The 22848-nt window shown below is 41.1% G+C and overlaps 1 protein-coding gene across 1 annotated transcript in view; it reads right to left on the reverse strand.

Moving 5' to 3' along the window:
* SOBP (sine oculis binding protein homolog) overlaps positions 1–21431 on the reverse strand; it is a 158674-nt gene extending 137243 nt beyond the window's left edge. Inside the window, exons 1-3 of the mRNA XM_057740222.1 lie at positions 21336–21431; positions 8327–8465; positions 6335–6520 (exon numbers count right to left, since the gene is read on the reverse strand). Of these exons, the coding sequence (XP_057596205.1) occupies positions 6335–6520; positions 8327–8465; positions 21336–21431 (421 nt within the window). The remainder of the gene's footprint in view (positions 1–6334; positions 6521–8326; positions 8466–21335) is intronic.
* Positions 21432–22848: the final 1417 nt, after the last annotated feature.

Below are 22848 nucleotides of genomic sequence, written 5' to 3' on the forward strand. Positions count from 1 at the left end.
GTATTTATATTGTATATATTTGTATTAACTCATCCAATGTAAAGAACATTCAGTAAATACACTGTTGACTAAAAGACTGACATAGTGCTTTGGATAATCCAATGGTATGGTTATGTGTTAAGGAAACACTGTGCCTAAGTTCATCTATCAGCTCCGCCACTTATTACCTGTGTGACCTCAGGCAAGTTGCTTAACTTTTCTGGGTCTCGGTTTCCTCATCTGTAAAACAAGGTTAATAATAGCATCCACACAGAGTTGTTCTGAAAATTAGATGAAATAATCTATTAGCACAATGCCTAGGCCAGAATAAGTGCTCAAAAAATACTAACTTGATGAGATTATATCCATACTGTTATTAACTACTCCTATTCCTGTCATTCACCATAATTCCTCTTGTCCTTGTCCTAAACAGTTTGGAAAACTCTCCAAATCTGAGGGTTCAGTGAACCTCTTCTTTTTATTGAGAAATGTATCTGCTACATAAATAGTAAATCATCCAAATCCCATTAACTCTAGGTAATTTTATTTAATAATCATATTTTAAAAGTTGGACAAATAAATAAATGGCAAAGCAATTTTAATTAAATCCTGTTTTCTCAATGGCTATTTGGAATACAGCATTCACATGCAAGCCCCAAGAATATTGAATAACAGATAAAATAAATAACGATCATAATGCAAACCACATTCTGATTCCCACTTCCCTGCAAGTACAACTCCATGTAAGAATTACAAGAGCCAAAAAGTAACATGCTTATTAACTGTGGGTTACTCAGCTATATACATAGAGCTTAGCAGATCACGTGAATGTTTCCATATTCTCAGTTAAGCTAATGGTTCCTTAGAGCCCAGTTCTTATAAACCCTTAAGAATTTCAAGATTTGCCTGAAAAAATATATCATATTTCCATGACTATGACTGAACACAAATTTGGAAAGCTCACTGAAAGCAAACCATCCTGGAAGACAGGAAATGGACATTGTTTTCCAAGAAATGCAAGACGCTCCTGCACAAAGGAAATCAAGCTGGTCTTAGGAGCTTAACTTCATGTCCCTCCACATAAACCTGTGTGTGCTGTGTTTGGACCCTGCCTTTTACCTCACACACGGGAACACAACTGGGGAATAAAAATAAGGTCACTTACCATTTGAGGTAAAAGACATTTTATCCAAAATTGTCATATAAATGCATGCAGAGAAGTATATTCCCTCCCTTTTTCACATTTCATTTTATTTTAAAGTATTCAGAGATTTGGAGGGATTCTGGACTTGTAATAGGCAAGTTATAAGCCTCTGGAAAAACCTGTCAAAAGACTCAGATCTAAAATATTGTTTCCTAGACACACAGTGTTTTCTGCAGCCGGGCTCAGTGAAACTTTCACTAGCAAAGTCTCTGCATTTCATCTTTACCTCATGAACAAAAACAAATTACACTAATTGTTTTATTGATTTTTTTCTTAAATCTTGGGAGCAAAATATTGTTCATGGAGCAGGTCGAAGAGGTGGAGATAAAAAACCCTGGTTCAAGTCCCAGCTGGTTGCTTTAACCAGAAGTAGGTAAAGTGGGGAGACCCAAGCTTGCCCAACCACTGCAGAGGGCGGATGTCTGGTCAGTGGAACTGGGTGCTATTACACTTGTAAAGCAATAAAGACCAATATAAGGTCTTTGTAAAAAAAAAAAAAATTGTATTTAAAATTCATTTTGAAAGGCTTTGCTTCAATAGTCAAACTTGCAGGGGCGGGAGGGTGCAGAGCAGGTATAAGGATTTCAATGGAGACCCACCATTGCACAGCTCTTACAATCCATGCTGAAAGTCCTTTCCTGGTACAACCTCTCTGAATGAAGTCCCAAAGGGTTGAACCCATATTAAAATCTCTATTATGAGAAGAATTACAGCAAGGTTACAATGTAATTAACCTGAGTTATCTTTCAAAACTCTCGCTGATACATATTCTGCCACTTTAGACTATGCTTATGCTGTGGTTTTTTAAATTAGCAAAGAAGGAGGTTTTCCTAGTCATTCTAACTTAAAGGATAAAAGAATTTTTGTGTAAAAAGAGAATTGGTCAATACTTCCTGTTATTTTCTAAAATTATTCTTAGAAATATATTCCTATAGTTTTTTTTAATATAGCAACTCTATATTGCAAAACCTTATTCTGTCCACTTCAGAAAAGTCTGTGATTCTTACTTAAAGATCATGGTGATTCCCTTCATTTGCTTGGAGGGAAAAGAAAAAAGTAAAAGCAGGGCTATTATTCTGTGTTTATAACAAGTCTATTACCATAGTAACGACTGTGATGTCACAAACCCTACACCAAGGGCCAAATTCTGTCTCTGAGGGGGGAAGGGTAGCTTAGCCTCGGAAATCGGACGAAACTGGAGGCAAACATGTGCAGCCGAAGCAGGGTCAATGCTTGTGGGAATCACCAAGGCATGAGGAGCTCCCCTTCTCTGAAGAAAAAGGGTGCAGGAACAGAAAAGCAGTCTCCCAGGCCCAGAAATAAGCCACCCCCACACTTCTGTCTGCAGCTGTGCAAAAGGAGAGTGGAAATCCAAGCGAGTGTGGTATCACCGTGTTCCCGATCACGAGTATTCCACTGGGCTCACTGGCTGCCAAACGTGGATGGGATCCAGTGGTGAGCCTGCCTGAGCACATGAAACACTCTCTGGAACTAGTGCCTGACCAGATGGAGGCTTCTGGTACCTCGGAGCAGGAGCAACTTGCTTCATGATGGCAAGACTTTAAAACCAAGCTGAGGTTTTACTACTGCTAGGTCACCCGGGTTCACAGAACCACAGATGCTTAGAGTTACAGAACTCATCAAGTCTCCCAAAAGATGTGTACTTGAAAAAAATAACCTTTTGCAGGTACAAGTTGTATCCCCTGTCACTAAGGAATCTGAAGGAGCAGATTAATAAGTACAGTCTAGGGAAGTTTTGTACGCATACCCTGAAAAAGCAATTTTATATTAAAAAGAATATTGGCTTTGGAGTCAGAAGACCTTAGGACTAGCCTTACTCAAGTACTTAGAAGCCACCTGACCTTGAGAAAGCCATTTAACCTATTTGGGCTTCAGTTCTTTATTTAATGATCTCTCAAATGCTATTTTCCACAGTTGTTGTAAAGATCAAATTAAATAAAATAATAAAATTTGAATGAGTTTCATAACTGTAAAGGGTTTCACACAAACATAAGGTATTATTAGCATTTTCACATAGCCGGTTTACAGGGTAACAGGATTAATTTGAACGTTAATAGTTATTTTCTTCCCAGGACTCCACAGCATACACACAATACTCGTCTTCCCCATCCCGAGAGGTGGACACTTGCATGATGCAGTCAATTCTAAATTATTCAGGGGTTGATTACCAAGGGGCCTCTTGCTCCTAGCCATCGTCTGATTCATTAGTTCCCCCCAGAAATGCCACATTAACCTATATACGGCTAGAAAATTGACAGTGTCCCTCAACTTGATTACCCTGAGTAACAACTCTGGTAACAGTTTTCACAAAAGGAAGAACTGAAATGATGAACTAGATGGAAGTTGTTGGATAATCTGCGGAGTTCACACTTACCTATGGATAAGTGCTTGTATCACTGTCACGGAGGCCATGGTCATGGTCAGACAGCTGGAGACTAATCCCAACAAGATCCTAGCTCTTTCTCAGTGAACAACAGAGTAGCCTGTACTATCTTGTGCATAGGCAATAGGAATCTGAGTATCAGTCTTTCATTCATTTATTCAACAAACACTGGTGGAGCATCTATTATGCGCCAGAGCTCACCACATGCCCTGACAACCCCGCTATTTTCCTACCCTGTCACTGTCCCTTCCTCACGAAGGGCACCCACAGCACCTTGACAAAGCTCATAGCCTGACTCTTAGAAACTCTATTCACCTTCCTGTTATGAGACTTTTGCCAATCTTACTCTAGTGCTTGGGTCAGCAAGCTCTCGGCCCTGAGTCAAACCCTGCCTGCTGCCTTTTTTGTAAATAAAGTTTTATTAGAAGCCAGACACACCCATTTGTTTATGTCTTATCTGTGGCTGCCTTTCTGCTACCACAGCAGAGTTCGGTAGCTCTGATAGAGACAGTAGAGCTCCAAAGCCTAAAATACTATCCAGCCCTTTACGGAAAAAGTTTACTGACCCTTGCACTAGAAAACATGACAATCAAAATTCACCTCTCCTATAAGTTTCTGCTTAGGGAATAATGGTAAGCTCCTTGAAAGCAGAGAACGTTTGTGTATCTTTGTCTTGTCATATAGAACCCTGGAGGAGGACTGAGTTGAGGTTTAGAGCAGATATGGAAAATTAAACGTGTCCTCTACTACATTCTGCTTTCAACAGATGAGTGCCTTGAAGTTCTGTGGAAGACAGCATAAAACCACTGGTATTCAGTTACTCTGGCTTCTAATTCCTCAGAGTTCCTACATCTAAGACTTCCAAGGCTCAATTTTTGGCCTCTATCCTTTGCATATTTATTTCCTGATCTGATGTGGAATTAGAGTTAAATAGGAGCTGTGTGCTTGAATTCCACGTGGCTGGCTCAGCAGGAAACTCCAGGGCAGGTTTTCTGGCATGCCAAACTCATGTTATCCTCAGCTATGCTAATTTCTAGAGCTGTTTGCTTTGCTCAAATAAATCTTAGAGGGGAATTTGCATTTGGATGCACGCTTTTTTATGCACAAATTACGTGGTTGATAACTCTAGGGAAGAATGAGGACTGAAAAAAAAAGAAAGAAAGAGGCATGGTGTTTATGGAATGGTTTTCGTGTGACATAGGTGCTTTACATACATATTCTCATCTCATGGCCACAACTATCCCATAAGGTAAAACTGTGATCCCCATTTTACAGATGTGGAAATTACATAACTTGTTTACACTCATAGAGCTGGTAAACGACAAAGCCTAGCTTTGAACCCAATCTATCTGAATCTGAAGGCTGTGTTCTTTTCACTTAGTCACACTGCTTTATTGATACCCTCATCAATATCACCACTCACCTAATCCACTGGATATACATTCTAACAATGAACCCTACATTTACAAAATTAGTCACCAGTCTCTCCAGTTGTCCTATGCAAAATATGTCTTTGACCTTTCAGAGATAAATTTGGGTCCCTCTGCACCATAAAACAATCAACCACAGGAGAATAGTGGCAGTAGAAAGACAAACTTTATATGATACACGAATTATGTTAGTATTTAGTAGACAAACACGATTACAAGTGATTTTGATAGGTAAATGGATTTTAATGACATACGTGAGGACCTCAGTACGAAAGGACACTTTTGCTGCTAACATGTCATAGGCCAAGCCAGAGAATGTACCCATACCATGAAGGAAAATGTTAGTAACACTTAGAAGATGGTATAAATATATCTATAATATAAGCCAAGGAATTTATATCTACAAATATCTTCACTATTTATGGAAACATAACCAAACACCTATCTTCCCTAAAAAAACAAACAAAAAAAAGCATTACCTTTAGTGAGTTATGATAAGTACTGCTATCAAAACTCAGTATTTATCACTGTTCAATTCAACATATGTAGCAATTAAGCATTCCAGCATAATTCTAACAGTTTACAGCAAGCCAGATACAATATTACTGAACTCCTTTCTCTGTGTGGAGCATAACTGTAACCTAGCTTGCAATATAACATCATGCTCAGCCCATTACCATCTCGCTTAATACACGGCCATCTAATTTTCTGGAAATATAAAAGAACTGATTATATTTTCATGCAAGTGAAATTCAGATCACCATTTTTTTTAAAGCTCTCAAAGAGAGCTTTCCAGGAATTAGAAAGAACTCTGCACAAGATGGGTAACCTAGGTTGTTTCTTAAGTGGATTTAGAAGAAGACACACTAAGGAATAAGCCTGCCACACACGCTTTACAAACTGCCCCTTCCTTCGGGAAACCAACCTAGGAGACATGGTCCTCACTGCACCACCACCCAGCTCAACCATGGTTCCTTTTTCTCTTGCTAATCAGGCAGTACATATCTTATTGTTTAATTAATTCATCCTTTTTTTATTTTAAACATGATTTCAGAGAAGGAAAATAACTTTCTGTGTAGCCAGGGGTAGGAAAAGTTTATTGTCAGTTCAAAGTTGACAGCCTAAGCTATAGTAGATTAGGGGATTTGCTTAATCAAGCAATGCTACTTTAAATAATACATGCACTAACATTTCTTAGCTACAATGTCCCTAAAACAGTCTTTTCCACAATTAACCTAAGCATTTAATAATTATCATAGGATGGTTAAAACAATTTTCTATAAATCATCATCACTGGAAACCCCAGTAGTGACTTACCTGCTGGCGGCTTTATGAAAGGTGGCGGAATTAAAGGTACAATAATGGGCACATTGCCATGATCCTTTGACCCTGCAGGTGAGTCACTGAGTCCATTTCCTGTGGCAAGCCCTGAATAGCCTGTGCTTATATTGTATGGTGAAATAACACTGTCCTCAGGTAATTTTGGTTTTGGCAAAGAATTTTCTGTAAAAGAAAAAAATCACATTCAATGTGACAAAAGGACTAACTTTCCTCACAACCACGTTTTCTCCAATAAAATGGCTATGGAATAAAAAATTTTTCTTGCAAATCTTTAAACACTTTACCAGAACTCCACAGACCATCCTGGACCTTTTCAGTCGTGTTACCATAAATTTCCAATGGGCTCCTTTATAATTTGCTCCACTATGATAGCTAACATCTCAACTGTATCGTGGTGATGAATTTTAGCACTGTAAAAGCCCATAGAAAATTGAGAGGCAATTAACCTTTTCCATGTACAAAGTGATATACAGCAGGCATCGCTCTCTGGCTACCAGGGAAGAAGCTTAAAAACTGCCCCCCCAGCACTGTAACCAGGTCCCACTGTACCATAAACTTGAGCGATTAATATAAACAAAAGAACCCAATGAGAAAGAAGCTAACGATTAGGGAAAAAACTGTTGTTTCACAGGGTAGACCCATTAAATTAACCCATTAATACCCACTGAAAATTAACAAAAATGATCATAAAGAAAACTTATATTGATATGAACTTTGTGAATTTTATCCCTGCATGTGAATCATTTAAAAAACAACAACAACAAAAACACTCAGCCACAGAAAACAACTTTTTCCCTCCAGCAGCATATCCAGGCACTCTCTCCATGTTCCCCAGAGGCAAAGATTATTACCTAGACCAAGTATGAAATAAGCTATTAGTTTATAGAATATAAACTCATGACTTGCATTTTTCACTTACAGTGAAATTGATACTATCTCCGTAACATGATATGTACAATTTCATAGTGAGCTTAACATAAAATTTGTCACGTACGTTTAATTCCACATGCCTGCAGGACAGCTCATTTACATTTCATTGCTTGGTATATAAGAAGGAAAAGCACTATCTTAGAGACTGGAAATAAAATGCATGAACAGGTAGTTTATGCCCATAGATTTTGAACGCAATGAAAATACTGATCAAATTGCCAATGATATCACACAATTAGTTTCACCCACATTTTATTACAGTTCTCCAAACGGATTGCTTCTTCACATACTCCTTTTCTTTGACAAACAAACCCTCAATCCAAATTTAGGCTCATAATTCAGTATGCAGATCAACAACGGTTCTAGGCTTCCTTCACGAGATATCAGGCACTGCTTCCCACTGGCAGAATCAGTGTTAACTCAACTCCGCCAAGCTTCTAATTTCCATTCTTTGGGCTTTGATGGTCATTCTTATAGAATAATATAGGATCCAATCATCTACTACTCTCTTACTCTTCTTCTCACCCTATCCAAGGCTGTGAGGATGAGGCAAGGGTGAAAACTTCAAACAGAAAACAGAAATAGGGCTTTCCTTTAGAATTCCCACCTAAAAAGGGGGGAGGAGAAATTACCAAATTAACCACAATTGTCTCTTGCAGTCTAAAAATCTAAACCTAACATTTCACTTAACAGAAAGCACCAGCCCTTAACAACTGATATATTAAAGGGCTCAGGAAACTAGAAGTTAGTAAACTCTGTCCCTTTCTACAAATTTGTGGGCAGGGCCACAGTGCTTAAGATCCCTAGCCCTTGTATAGCTAGCTCTCCCATTGCTCAAAGGAGATTAAGCTGTGTCTATTTTTATGTTATGCTCTTATATTCTGCAGAATTCTGCTTATGGGAAAGCACTACTGGGGATGTACATTTAAATCAACCATTGGCACAATCAACAAAACGAGTCCCACAGCAACTCAATTCTGGCAGGTTGAGATAGTTAATCCTTGTTTGCATGAACAAAGGGACATTAAATGTCATTACCTTTGAGAACAGAAATGTGCTGCCGGCTCTCTCCATCTGTAGGATAGCTCCTGAATTCAATATCTTCACCATCTTTCAGTTCAACCTTATCATAGCCATACCAGCCAAGGAGTTCATTCATGGTGTTTTCTGCAAAGTTCTGAAAAAGAAGCATAGGCTACTTATGTATATAATCAATAACTATTTGAAAAGAATGCATAATTCGAACTCTGTTTGCACTCCCCAGTTTTTGCCAGCCCTGCCCTACCTCCCTTAGAGTCATGTTCATTTTTCAAATCACGTTCAAAAATTGTCACGCATTTAAATCTCAGGATGACGCATCCAATTATGACAGGCCTTCAGACATTTGCAATTTAAAGATAATAAGAAAAAAGGTATTTGTCAGTTTTGCTTAAGAATAGGAAATCATATTTTGGCATATCCTTCTGCAAAGTCTATATCTTGTACTAATACAAAAATATTGAAAGGTAAAAGCACAAAAACAGCTAAGAAGAAATCTTGAAACTGAAAACAATCAACCATTTTGTGGCTCAGATTAATTTAAATTAGAATTGCTTTCTAATTCAGTGTTGTTTCTTAATATGACTCATCTCAGATAAAGCAAAAATCTCAGCAAAGAAATAATTTCTCAGCTGTCAACCACTACCATCCAGAAAGCTGAATAGGCTACAAGGGTTTCCCTTTTTAATTTTCCCTTTTGTAATAGTATTCTTTAAACATCGAGGCATAATTTCCCTTATAAATTCCATTAGTGACAGATTCTTTCCCCATGAAATCAAAGGTCACTATGATCGTCTTCTGACAAGTAACATAAAAGTACCAAGTAACTTTAAGGCTACTAGTCAGCTCAGATTTTAGATAATGTATGAAAACGCTTTATGAACTATAAATCAATATACAATCAGCCCTCCATGTCCGCAGGTTCCGCATCTGCAGATTCAAGCAACCACAGGTGGAAAATATCTGGAATAATACCAGATACTTCCAAAAAGCAAAACCTGACTTTGTCATGCAGGCAACTATTTACAATGCACTTGTATTTACAACTATTTACCTAGCATTTACATTATATAAACTATTATAAATAATCTAGAGATGATTTAAAGTATATTGTAGGATGTGTGTAGGCAATATGAAAATACTACACCATTTTATATAACGGACTTGAGCACTGTGGATTTTGGGATTCTGGTGTGGGGGTGGGGTGTTCTGGAACCAATCCCCTGTGGATTTGGAGGGACAACTCTATAAATATAAGGTATTATTATTGTTGTTTTTATAGATATCAAGCTGTGGAAATAATGGGTAAATAACAGTTGGACAGATTTAAAGCTTAAACTACCAGGTGACTGTTTTTAATGAACTTAACAACTGCTAGATCTTAATGCTTGTGTGTGCCTTAGAGCATCTCTATCTGAGAAACAGAGTAGAAAAGTGGTAACCTGGGGCTGGGAGCAGCAGAAATGAGAAGATTGGTCAAAGGGTATAGTATAGCAAGGTGTATAGTATGGTGATTATAGCTAACAACACTATCAAGTACTTGAATGTTGCTGAGAGAGTTAATCCTACATCCTTCCACTGGAAAAAAGAAATGGTAACTATGTGACAGGATAGAGGCTGTAGCTAATGCTATGGTAGTAGTCATTTCACAATATATAAATGTATTAAATCAACACACTGTACACCTTAAACTTACACAATGTTTTGTGTCAATTATATCTCAATAAAGCTGAAAAAAAATTAATGAAAAGAAGGATCCTATACTACAGAGTAAGAGCTTAATAAATGTTTGTTGAATGAATCTTTTTAAGGCATCTTTATCAGGCAAAGCAGCTCAAGCCTCCTAAACTGAGTGGGAAAAACTATATATTCCAACCTTCTCTGTGGCTCAAAGAATCTTTCCTCATTCTCCCTAAAGCTGTCATTTCTGAATTACACTAGGATGTATAATTTACACCTGAAACAAAGCATCCAGGCTAAACCAGCATGTGCACAGCCTCAACATGTAAGTTCCATGTTCTCTTGAATTTCACTTTAAAGATTTCAACAGGGGTTGCATAAAAAAGAAAGGATATTACACTACTCTACAAAAACAAACCTTGCATTTCAAACCACCCACAGGATGCTAGATTATTTGGGGGTTTTTTTTTTTGTTTTTTTTTGTTTATTTGTTTTTTGCTTTAGTACTCACTTGAGCTCAGAGCTCCAAATGGGTCAATCTGTGATGGTATAATGCACAAGCAATTTTAAAAAAATCTAGCCAGATTGATTCAGTGATACCATCCACAAGGCCAACAGTCAGCCATCTCAAGCTTTAGTGAGGTATTTATTCTCACTGATGGCTGGTTGTTTCCACATTAAATAGACATTCTCTTCATGAATGCACAAAGATGATATGATCGATATGTATAATAAGCTCAGCAACTCCTGGAATACCAGTGAGGAGGATTCAGCTAAATGCTGCACTACTCAATCAAAAGAGAGTCCTTTAATGAGGTGTCAGTCTCCCCGAACATCCAATTTCTTTCACTGAGCTGAGTGCCTGGACTGGAGAATGACAGTCCCTAAACACAGAAACCGAGGTCCTCCATCAGGGGTCTGGCAGCAGAAATCTCCAAGGATAAGGATTATACTTTGCATCAAAAAAAAAAAAAAAAATCCCAATAGTGTTAAAAGCCAAGTTTAAGCCATCCTACTGGTCTGTATGATGTTTGCCTCAATCTCTAAGAGAAATGTACCATAAAAGACAGAAAATCTCTTGCATAGTAACTCCATAGGCCACCATATCCAATTTTCTAGACCGTTTGTGTCTTGGGCTCCTCTTTCTCTGGTTCTGTCTAACCTCTGAAGTGACACAAAAGCTACAGATGCATAATTCATGGAGCAACCTCCCAGCCAAGGATATAGATTTGTTTGTTTTAGCCCAGCTGCAAATCCGCTCAGTCTTTCAGAACCAATCCCAGGGATGGGATCCAGAAGTTTCAGACATTCGGGTAAAAACTGAAACCTCAACTGGATTATTAACACCAAATTCATATTATTTGGGCATCTTAACTGCATTACTTAGTTTACGGTTTGTGCTGAAAACTCAGAGGCTTCAAGGAACAATCAATATGAACTTGATCTAGTCCATGATTTTTGAGCTACTATAAATGTCAGTGAAAATAAACTCTAAAACATTCCCTTTATTGTCATTGAAAATAAAAAGAAACACCTTAATGTTTTGATATATGATTGCAAAAGCAGAAAACAAAAGGTTTATAAAGCCTTGAGCTGTAACTCTCAAACCTTTCATAAGAGGAACAAGATGAAAGAGATAAAACAAACACCAAAGTTTCTTGTAGTATAATTATAAGAAATAGGTATCACTTCTGTCTTATAAGTATTATATTAAAAATCAAAGCACCCCAAGGAATAAATAATTTTTAATTTCCAGGTAGAATTTGATGCTAGACATCATATGGGCTCACTGTGGTGCTAAACCAAAGGAAGTGAAATGGATTTTTGCAGTAACCATCGAAGAAATATAATGTATTTTAGAAGAAGTGAATTTCATGTTTAGGGTCCATAAGGGTTTTCATGTTTTTCTACCAGAAAATTAAGGTGATAAGAGTTAAAGTGCAGAGAGATTTTTGATGTAATGATGTTCAACAACAGGACAGGCCACTGTAGTAAGGGAAAGTTGTAAATTTGCTTCCTCTAAAATCTTCACACAGAATTTATCCTGAAGTCTTAGAAGAGGAAATTCAAGTAGAGTCTCTTAAAGTCCCTTCCAGCTCTACAATTCTGTGAAATCAAAGAACTTCTAGTTACACAAGAAATAAATTACCTTTTGCAAAGAAGCATCATAATTACAGTGACCACACATCATAAATTCTACTGAATAGCCACTATCTCCAATATTTTATCATTGTTCCCATAAACCATCAAAATGTGCCAGAATTTCAATATTCTGGCATCCAAAACACATTTTGCAGACTGCCTCTCACCCTTGGAAATGGCACAAAAATCCTCTCTCATACCATGTGGTCCAATTTGGGTTTGGAAAATAGGTCACTATAATTACAATGATAATGTCTAACACTCTTATAGCACTTTACAATGTTTCCACATCCTTTGACTCTCTTGTTCCTTTCAGTAACCCTGTGAGTTAGGTATTTGATATCCAGAGTAAACTTTTGGTGAACCTCTGTGACATCCTCATTTTACAACAGAAAATTGCAGCATACAGGAGGTAAATAACAGGCATGAGAGATCACCTAGTAAAGTCAGAACAAAAATACAGATTTCAGATTCTTATAGCAGGACTCTATTATCAATTTGGTACAGTCCGATGTGCCAGCAACTCCAAAGGCGCTACCTCCTTGGACCAACAAAAGAGCTGCAAAGAAATCACATCACAGGATGTCAATGTCACACACAAAGAGCTTTCCAACCAGGACATACCTATCTACGTTAAAACTCTGCCTGTTTTCTGATTTGATCATTGGCCTCTACTCTCCTTAATTACCTGTACTGCTGGAATAGCGTTCTTAAAATTCACAATTAAAGTTTAATCTTCTCATTTGACAATTTTTTGACATCGCATCTGACTCTAATGGCTTTGCACTGTTAATATTTTACCCCCATACCCTTTCCTCTGCCTTTCCAATTCCCCTCTCTCACCTCCAGGGTTCCCAAAGAAAGAAGAAAATCCTAACTTTTAGTCTGAAAGCATGATTTTTTTCCTAGAATTTTTTTAAAAAGGTCACAGAAAGATAATGGAAAGACAGGAACCTTTACTATTTCCCACTCCTCTGAGTTCTTTCTACACTGGCAAAATTTATTTTTGTTGGAATTTAATTCCCAAGACATTCATTAGACACCCTCCTTATTCAACTAGAAATACTGTACACATGTCAAAGTTCACTCTGAATGGTTTTTAATTGAACATTTCACCAGGTAAATAATAAAGACTTGACTTCAAGTCATTTTGAAATCACAGTAATTATGAAATCTCAAAATACCTCTGAAATGCAAGTACTTCAATGTCTTCAAAAAGGACTAATAATTTTATTTTGAAAACACCAAACAAAGTTTAAAATATCGGGTAGGTACCACTGATTTCTTTCATCTCAGGCCTTGCATAACTGAATGTCCATGTGTTTTCAACTTGGTATCCTATCCAAGAAAGCAGAAAGTTTTCAGAGAGCTCCCGATCATACATTCAAATGAGCAGAAAGCCACGTCCTCCCTCTTCCCGCAAACATAATTTCCATTTTTACTCCAAGTCCTACATCCCTCCACAGTGCTAGTAAAACATGTCATCCATCCCAAACACACTAGAAGTTACTTGAGGGCAGAAACCTTTTATTTCATTGTATGCCCCATCTAGCACAATGCCTAGCACTTAGAATCTAATCAATAAATATGGTAACACATTTGGATACATCCATAAATATTTTTTAAAATATGTAAACACAGAAAAAACATCAAACAAAATTCAGGACACCTGATTCTAAAAATAAATATGCGAAAGCTTAAAAAAATTATAATATCCAATGTAAATGAGCACTCAAACTATTGGGAATTCAAGTTAATTCAACTTTTAGAAAAAGTGACTTGACTCTGCAATAAAAGCTTAAAAATTTACATACCCTTTGATTCAGCAATTTTATTTCTAGGCATAGCAGGGACTATTTTAAGGAAATAGGTACAAAAATATGAATGCTCAGGAATGTTTATCTCAGTGTTGTTTTCTTAGAAACAAATTATATGCCAAACAATTGGAATTTGGTTAAATAAATTATAGCCTGGTCATGAAATTACTAAAATGGAATACTATTTGCCACAAAAATATATGCTGTGGATAAATTTTTATTGCCATGAAAAAGCTATTAACAATATGTTAAGTTTTAAAAGGAAGGTTAGTACACTGTAAGACCATTTTTGTTTTTTCGTTTTTCTTTTTTAAACTACATACATAGTAAAGGACCTGAAAAGACACACATCCAAATGCTGACAGTAATTGTGTCTGGGTGGGAAAATTATAGCCTTTGTTTTTCTTTCTGCTTACTTGTATTGTTTATTCTACTATTTATGTCATGTCCATGTATTGTTTTTATAAAAATAAAAAAGTTTTAATTAAAAATTAATTAACACGTAGTCATCTCATAGACAACCATGTCAGTCATATTCAGTCCTAATAACAGAAAAAAGGATCTGTCAGTTACATTAGTTAACTTCAAAACATTCTGACACATTATCCAAGAAAGTGGAGCACAGGAGAAATACTTTCAAAGGAAAAGGAAACCCCCAATCCGAACAATTTACAAGGCGGGGAAAAAAATGCTAGTGTCTCTGCCAGTTAAGATTATGAGTAAGAATGATGGTTATTTTTGGAAAATATTTTATCTCCCTTTTCACCTCCATGGGTTCTGACTGACTTCTGAGGTGGATTCCTATTAAGCATCACTGGCCTCACTCATTAAGATTTTTTAAAGGGCTGGGGGGATGAAGCTGCAGAAGAGAGGCAGTTTCTTTTGTAGGAAGTAGGAATTAAACGATAAGAAATCAGCTTCTAGCTCTATCTATCCCCAGGTCTGAGCGTTAAAAAAAATTATACCATCCAATGTTAATGAGCACTCAGACTATCAGGAATTCAATTGATTCCCGTTGAAGTCATCTCTCTCAACACAGCTCTAACGCATCCGTTTTATTTTAAGGTTCTATCAAGAAGGAGGCAAAATTTAAAGAGTGCAAAAGAAATACTGGAAGAGCCCTTTACAGACTACAAAGTACTTCCACACTCATGATCCCACTGGATCAGATGGTATCCTAAGGATAAGCCACTCCCACAGACGTTCCATGTGGGGATCATCCACATGCATGTTAAGAGCCACCAGCTTCATCCTCTTGGTGCAGACTTTACCCATGGAGCCCTGCTGTTTGTACTTGAACTACATACAGATTTTTGGCCTGAAATCCTTTGAAGAAGGTCACTGAGCTCCATTTGGGTCATTTTGCAGCACTGCTCTCAGCCACAATGATTATAACACAGTTCTAAGGCCAGAGGACACATCAAAACACTGATATCCAGCAGCTCTGACCAGGGGCAGGCCTGAGGAGAAAGTTTTGTTCTCTGATTGACACAGTCTGAATTAGATGGCTGTATAATTGTCACATGAAACCAAAGTTGTGTGTTCCCACATATAAAAATCTACGTTGCTTTATTGTCTTGTTGTGACACAGAGCAGTCAATTAAGTCCCCATGTTTTCATCTGTGGCCAGGACATCAAATGTCCTAAAAAGGTCAAACAACTGTGTGAAATTGTGGAGACCAGCCCTCGGGCTAACACTGTGGCAGGCATGGCAGGTGTGCAGCTGTGTGCAGCTGTGTCCTATCACAGCTGCAGCACTGGCCTTAAAATCACCAAGACTTGTTACATTGTTTTCCTGTCCATGCCAAAGCCACTGGCCTTTAAGCAGGACAGAGTTCCACAGCCCTTTAGTTAGGTAAGAGATATTAACACCCATCAGTCTACAAATTCTAAAATATACATTCAGCAAATTTCACCCACCACAGGCTTTCATGTCTGTTTACATGTTTCAATTGGCACCATCAAAAACAAAGTTTTGTGTTTTTTTTTTCTTTCTACCCTGGAATATCCCTTCTCTTTTAGGAAAATATTCAATAATCTTATTAGCTTGAGAGTGCAAGTGTGGCTGACTTCCCTTTCCACAAGAGGAAGTTTTAGACTTCAGAGATTTTTAAATGATCCACCTTCTACTACTTCTAATAATTAAAAAAAAAAGTATAAAGACTCAACAAAAAGGACAATTCCTTAGAAGATATAAAATGTCTGGTCACCCTAGCAAGACACTCTATCTCTCTGGAACTCTCCTTTCTCCATCAGTCACTTGCATTCACTGATATTTGCCTTTTTTGAGGCCCTGTTTTTGACTTTCCTTTAAAAACTCTGTTACCTCTTGGTTTCTATGAGTCTGTCTTTCACACAAGGAGAGCAGGGCTTGGCTTCTCAAAGCAGAGCTTGGCAAGCACAGAGGCAGGAAATGCAGAAGGGAATGAGTCTGTCAGACTCATTTTCTTCTAGTTCAAATGTTTATTTCAGATTCTGGAGGAAGTGGAGTGGTTCCTTTCCATTTCCTCCTCTCTGGAACCTGCGAGTTGTGTAAGGCTTAGAAAGTCTCGCTCTACCACACATCATCCTCACAGGTTCACAGATGGAGAAAGAGACTCTTTTCAGAAAACTCTCAGTTTGAACAGAGCAGAATTCATAGCTCTCTGTGCCCTCCCAGGAACTTCTCTTACGGGTTGATTCTAGAGCCTTGAGCAGGACAACCAAGAGCAACACAGAGGACAGGGCTGGTGGGCTCAGGAACATCCTATACCAGCTCCCTTCTGACATTATCAGTTCCCAGCCCTGCCACACGGCACACCTTAGACCACTGCTCAGCCAGGGAGGTCTGACATAATTTGTGAATGCCACAGTGAGATCTGGTCCCAAGCCCACTTTCTAGGTTCCTGCAACTTACTGTTTCTGACATCAGGATGGAGTTTCAGGAGCAAAACTTAAAACATACCTGTTTTAGCAACGAGCAGATTTCAACCTTAAACATGCTGACTTTTTCAATCCACACTCTGATGTCTATTTTATCTTACTTTATTTTATTTTATGGTAAGCTATTCAAATCACTGCACTCACCAGCTCAGCTCTGCAACTTGCTTTATTGTCTATGCAATTGACACAGGTCATTTTTAATGCCAAATGGAGACCATCAGAAACTAAACTAGAAAATCTTATGGTGAGTTTACTACTAAACTCTAACAGATGTGCCTGACTCTAACTGTAGGCATTAGGACTGAAGCATAATTTTAGGTACAAGATTACTTACTAAGAATATTTATAGACAGAGAATGTCTTCAGTAAAGACCCTAAGACATTTAACACAGATTATCTTGCTGTTGAGCAATTGATAAGGAAGCCAAACATTGTAAATGCATTAATTATGGTTTGTTTAGGAAAGTTTCCAGGCCCGAGTGCTTGATCTAATCACATTGGTTTTGTCAAACAGTTTTAAAAGATGAAAATGTGACTCATTATCTCTACTCATAGTTTAGACTTTTTTGAGTTGTATTACTGTTTGGTAGTCACTAACCATGTTCACCAAAATCTAAAATACCCTTAAGTGCAACTACATTTACACTTACTCATATATTTACATTTACGCATCCAGTATTACATCTAGTTTTTATATTACATTCTGGATGAACACCTGAAACGAATTAACACTTCGATATATCAGAATTCCCTCCTACGAGCCATTTATTATGATACATGTGAGCTAACAATATATTGAAGGCATATTACATTAGATACAATCACAATATTCACTTTAGAAACCGAAAGTAGTCAAAATGCAGATTGAATTGCTATCTGATTTTTAAAAATCCTCCCTATTGGTCACTAACTAAATAAGGCAGACTGATTGTAAGTACAGTAAAGTAATGAGTCTTTTTAATTAAGAAAAACCAAGATGAAGGGAGAGGGGAAAAAGGAAAGATAAAGAAACATTATAAAGGTCATAATGAGACAAACATTGCCACTTGAAGATATCTTCACTAAAGGACATTAAAAGCAAGCTATGCCAAGTCATGTACTTTCCACACACAAAATTATATTGTATCAAATTTAAATTTGTTACAACTGCCATGTACATTAAACCAGTGATAACGAAAATGTAACTCAATATCTGATCTAGTGAAACAGCAACCAACATTAGCTCCCAGCCACATGAAGACAATCTCCAATGCCATTACTGGTGTCAGCTAAACCTCTGCCAGTTTGTCTTCTCCGACCATTTTTAAATAAATGTGTGACTATCTCAATTAGGAAATCTTGAAGGAAGTCTCTATGATGAGGCAATTTTGTTGCTCATTCTCTGTGCCCTGCATTTGCTGTACTTAAAATAGACACTTGTACCAATGTCCTTTCTATTACCCGAAGGGGAAAAAAAAATCACATACACACCAGTCCTTTTTCTTTCAGCTCGCAGAGAAGCAACTTGATCCAACCAATGTTGAAACCTGAGTAGGTCACTGTACACCACGATAAAATTCCCTAATCCCTGAGCCAACTCTCCCTAAGGGGGCCTCCTCCTCATCCTCCACTTCCCAGGCTGACTTTTGCATTCACTCTCTCCTCTTTCCCCCTTTCATTTCCCCTACCTTCAAGCCTTGATATGTGATCCATGGTGGGGGCTCAGGTTTCCGTTTTTACAGCTTAGGCCGTGCTAGCTGTATACATTCCTTTCTTTCTGCCGGGCAGTGATTACTTACCAGGGCTTAGTTTACACTGGTCCAGATGAAAGCCGTTCAGATGAAGGCAAACACAGCCAGGCAGCTCCAGCGGCACCGATATGAAGCTGCACAAGGCCACATTGTGTTCTCGGTGACATTTTGTTGCACATATTTTTATACAGGGCAACCAACTTGTTATGTTACTCTACACTTTAGGTTTGGGGAGATGGAGGGGTAATAATACCATAAGGTTTGAGGAGGGGTTTTATTGATGTAGTTGTTAATATTAAAAGCAGGAAAATATTGATGAGTTCAAAATAACCCTTCCACTCTTTGACTTTGAGAAATCACTTTTAAAATGAGGACTTTGGGTGCTATTATATTAGAAGAATGCATACTGAACTATTCCACTAGAAATGGGATTTCATGACTCACTGGCATGGGTGCATCGACACGACTGAAGATTCTGACCCAGTGTCTCTTACACATTGTTCCAAACTAAGGAGAAAATACTGATCCTTCAGGCAATTCAATTATTTGCTGCGTAAAACTTCTTATTTAATGCTACTCTGTACTGAAATGGTGAGGATTAAAACTTCAAATAGGAGGTGGTGATTTGGAAGAAAAATAACATTTTAGAAAGAGGAAATTCTGTGCACGAAGGTTAATTCCATACTTAGTCCTGCAGCACTGGCTAAAAATTGTGTAATTTTTCCCCTTCACACAATGTTGTTTTTGTTTCTTCCTCACCAGTTCAGACAAACATCTGTTATACTGTAGAAGGACAGCTATCTCCCAAACCACGGAGTGCTCCCGCAGCCAAAGTCAACAACGTGAGCCCCAAGCATCCAGCACAGTCAGCCTTTATATCCAGCCGGGATAACATTTCACATGTTTTGATTAAAATTAGCTAATTTGTAATTCTAGAACCTATGAAACTTAAAAGCTGCCATCCATATAGATCACATTAGGCAGTATTTTAAAGGGCCCGTGCACACTGTGATTTCTTGGTGGCTTTACCTCTCTCCTCTTCCTCCACCTCCAATTTAAAATAAAATGGAAAAGTAATCTGGAAATGCAGGACAGGAGCGAAGGGCGAGTGAGGAAGAATGGTTATTGTAAACTGTTCGAATTCCACCCCCATGGGAAGACAACTCCTACTGGTCTCTTTTTTTTTAAAAACTATCTATCAATGGAATCAATGGTGGTTTCCATCACAAGGAATGGCACTAATTTCCAAGGCAAATCTTCCTTAACTCTCCTTGGACTGATGCTGCACCTCATGCTTCCAGCCACTAAGTTCCTCACCCAGAAATAAAAACCCTTATTCCAAAATGCGGATTGCTACAGACATTTTCTGGAAGAAAGGAACGCTAAGCATATGCACCTAGGTACATATACAGGATGTATTATCCATGTGTCCCTTTGTAAACATGGGCTTCATTCAAGGCACTCTCTAGAATATGCTTGTTCTAATCAAGACAACATCAAACCGCAATACATTTTACTTAGTTGCTTGCAATTTTCATCGTTTGTCTTTTACATACCAACTTAACCAACCTGACCAAGTCAGTGGGCAGTGTTAAGGATTCTATGCAGAAGATGGGGAACACCAAGCTGGCTACAGAATGAAAACTAAAGTGCCCCCCGCCCCCCGAAATCTGCTACTTGTTTGTAACTCACAGAAAGACAAGAAATACAAATACGACAATTTTTTAAAAAAAATCAAGAGAGGCTCGTGAAATCAACAGAAAACAAAACCCTCACCAAGCAAAAGCAGCGACTTCATGGAAAATAAGTGGGGGGCGGGGGGGACGAGGGGGGCCCGGAGCTGAGCGGTGCTCTTGTGCAATCACTCGAACGCGCACAGCTGGAGCGCCAGGCTGCTGCGCTCGCCACCTCTGGAGCACCGCTGGCCTGGCGGGGAGCCCGGCCTCGCAGACAGGACTCCGGGCTGGCCTTTCGGAACAATGGGCAGGCGCTCAGCGAAGGCCGCCCCTCAGACAGCTCGTTTTCAGCGGGGCTTGCCCGGGTCGGCTTAACTGGGAAGTGGAGCATGCAAAGGCGAGCGGGAGGCGGAGGCAGCCGAGTGAGAGGAGCGAGCAGGGACGGGCGAGGCGAGCCGGCCGTCAAAACGGTACCCAGACCCGCGCCGCTCGGGCCACAACTCGCCCCGACACTGACAGCCCCTTCACACCGTCGCAGCTGGCTACTAGGGGGGAGGCGGGATCCGGGAGCGGGGAGACGACCTGGGGAGAAGGGTGGAATCGAGCGCTCCTGGGGTGCCTCGGTCGGCCCGACGGCGCCTAACTTTGAGGGATCCGGGGGACGGTTCCCGAAGAAGAGGAGAAAACTACCCCACCGACTAGAAAAGCCTCTTCACCATGCCCACCTTCCACTTGGGCTCCAGGTCCCCTCCCTCCGAAAAGCGCCTGTACCAACTTGGGGTTTATAAGGTTAAATAGTATGTGGTTTCCCGGCCGTCCCCCCACCCCCACCCCACCCCCCATCAAACCTGAGGCAGGCACATCTCGGGGATGCAGCCCGCGAGTTGGCCTCGTTTTGCACCTGGAGGAGGAGCCGAGGCGTTCTGGGCATCCTACAGAAACTGACAAGCGCTCCCCGGTACCCCCCAAATCCACACGACGGCCCGAAGGGAGCAGGCGGAAGAAAGAGCTCAGGTTCTCCGGCCCCGAAGTCCCCAAATACCTTCATTTCCTCATTGATCTCCCTTTTCACTGGGTGAGCCGGTTTCCTGCTCCTTTTATTTTCCGGAGGTCTCCCTTCTTTCTCCATTTCTGCCATGTTTTTGTGTCTGGTTTCTGTGGAGATGAAATGGCTGCTGCCGCCGCCGGCGGTGGTGGCGGCGGCGGCGGCGGCGGCGGCGGTGGTGGAGGTGGTGCTGATGGTGGCAACGCTGGCGGAGGTAGCGGTGCTGGCGGGGCCGGGGCCGGGCTGGGCGGGGGGAGGGCAGGCAGGCGCCGGAGAAGCGGGGTCTCTTCTAGCGGCGGAGGACGTCAGTGGCTGTCAGAGGGAAAGGTAGCTCGCGGAGTCTCGGGGATGCCGCCGCCGCCGCGCCTGCTCCCGCCGCCGCCGCCGCCGCCGCCGCCGCCGCCGCTGCCCCTGCCGCCGCCGCTGCTTCTGCCGCTCCCGCCGCCGCCGCCGCCGCCGCCGGGCTGCATCCTCGGAGCCCCGTGGAGTCGTCAGCCATCTTCCGTCGCTCTGTCCGTCTGCATGGGCGAAGGGAACGAGGGCCGCGCGCGGAGAGAGCGGCGCTGGGCGTGCGTGCGTGGATGTGTGTGTGTGCGCCCGGGAGAGCGCGCCAGCCCAGGCGCCCAGCGCCTCCCGCGAGCCGAGCCGGGGGCGGGCCGGGGGCCGGCGCCGGGAGGAGGGGGCGGGCGGGCGGGCGGGCGGGGGGAGGGGGGGCTAGGACAGCCCCCAGCTCCCGAGCGGGCGTGGCTTCCACCGTCACTGTAGACGCGGATGCTGCGCGGCTTCGGGGGCTGCTCGCGGCCGCTGGCTCATCCTCGGCGGGCACCGGCAGGACGCTGCGCCCCTCGCGGCGGCTACCTCGGTACGACGCCCCCCCGGGCCCTCCCCGACTCCGGCCGTTCCCCTTAGCTCCGCGTCGAGGGCTCGGGGGAGGGGGGCTTGCAGTTGGCTTTTGAGCCCGAATTAGAAACTGCTGAGGAAAAATGAATGGGGTTGAGGGGAGGAGGTTGGGCGGTGGGAGGGCGCGGGGACCCGAGGTCGCGTTGCTAGAGGTCCGCTTTCCTCCCCCCCGACGAAGGCAGCCTGAGCTCGCCCGCTCCGGATGGCAGCGACGGGGTCTCACGGGAAGGAGACCGCAGTCCCGACCTCCCCATAGCTGCCAGGACGTGTCCCCTTCTGGGGGCCACCTCAGGGATCGGGAAGCTGGAGGCCCCTTGGAGAGATCCCTGCTCCCTGCTGGGTTGGTCCCCAAAGCGGCGCGGGATACGACTGCGCTTTCAAGAAGGCTTTTGCCTCTCAGTGAAGCACTTAGAAGTAGGACATCTCGGCCTTCAGCTCCCTGTTCTTTCCTTTTTCTTTCTTTTCCCTCTAGTTCTCCCTCTCTCAACACGCGCGCGCGCGCACACACACACGTGTGTGTCTCACTACAAAGTAACAACGTTACCCTGTTACCCCGCGCGCACCCTTGTCCCGGTGCCCTCGGTTTAACCCCCCCAAAGGTTGGATGCTG

This window comes from Hippopotamus amphibius, chromosome 6 (genome assembly GCF_030028045.1).
Source record: "Hippopotamus amphibius kiboko isolate mHipAmp2 chromosome 6, mHipAmp2.hap2, whole genome shotgun sequence".
Lineage (NCBI taxonomy): Eukaryota > Metazoa > Chordata > Mammalia > Artiodactyla > Hippopotamidae > Hippopotamus > Hippopotamus amphibius.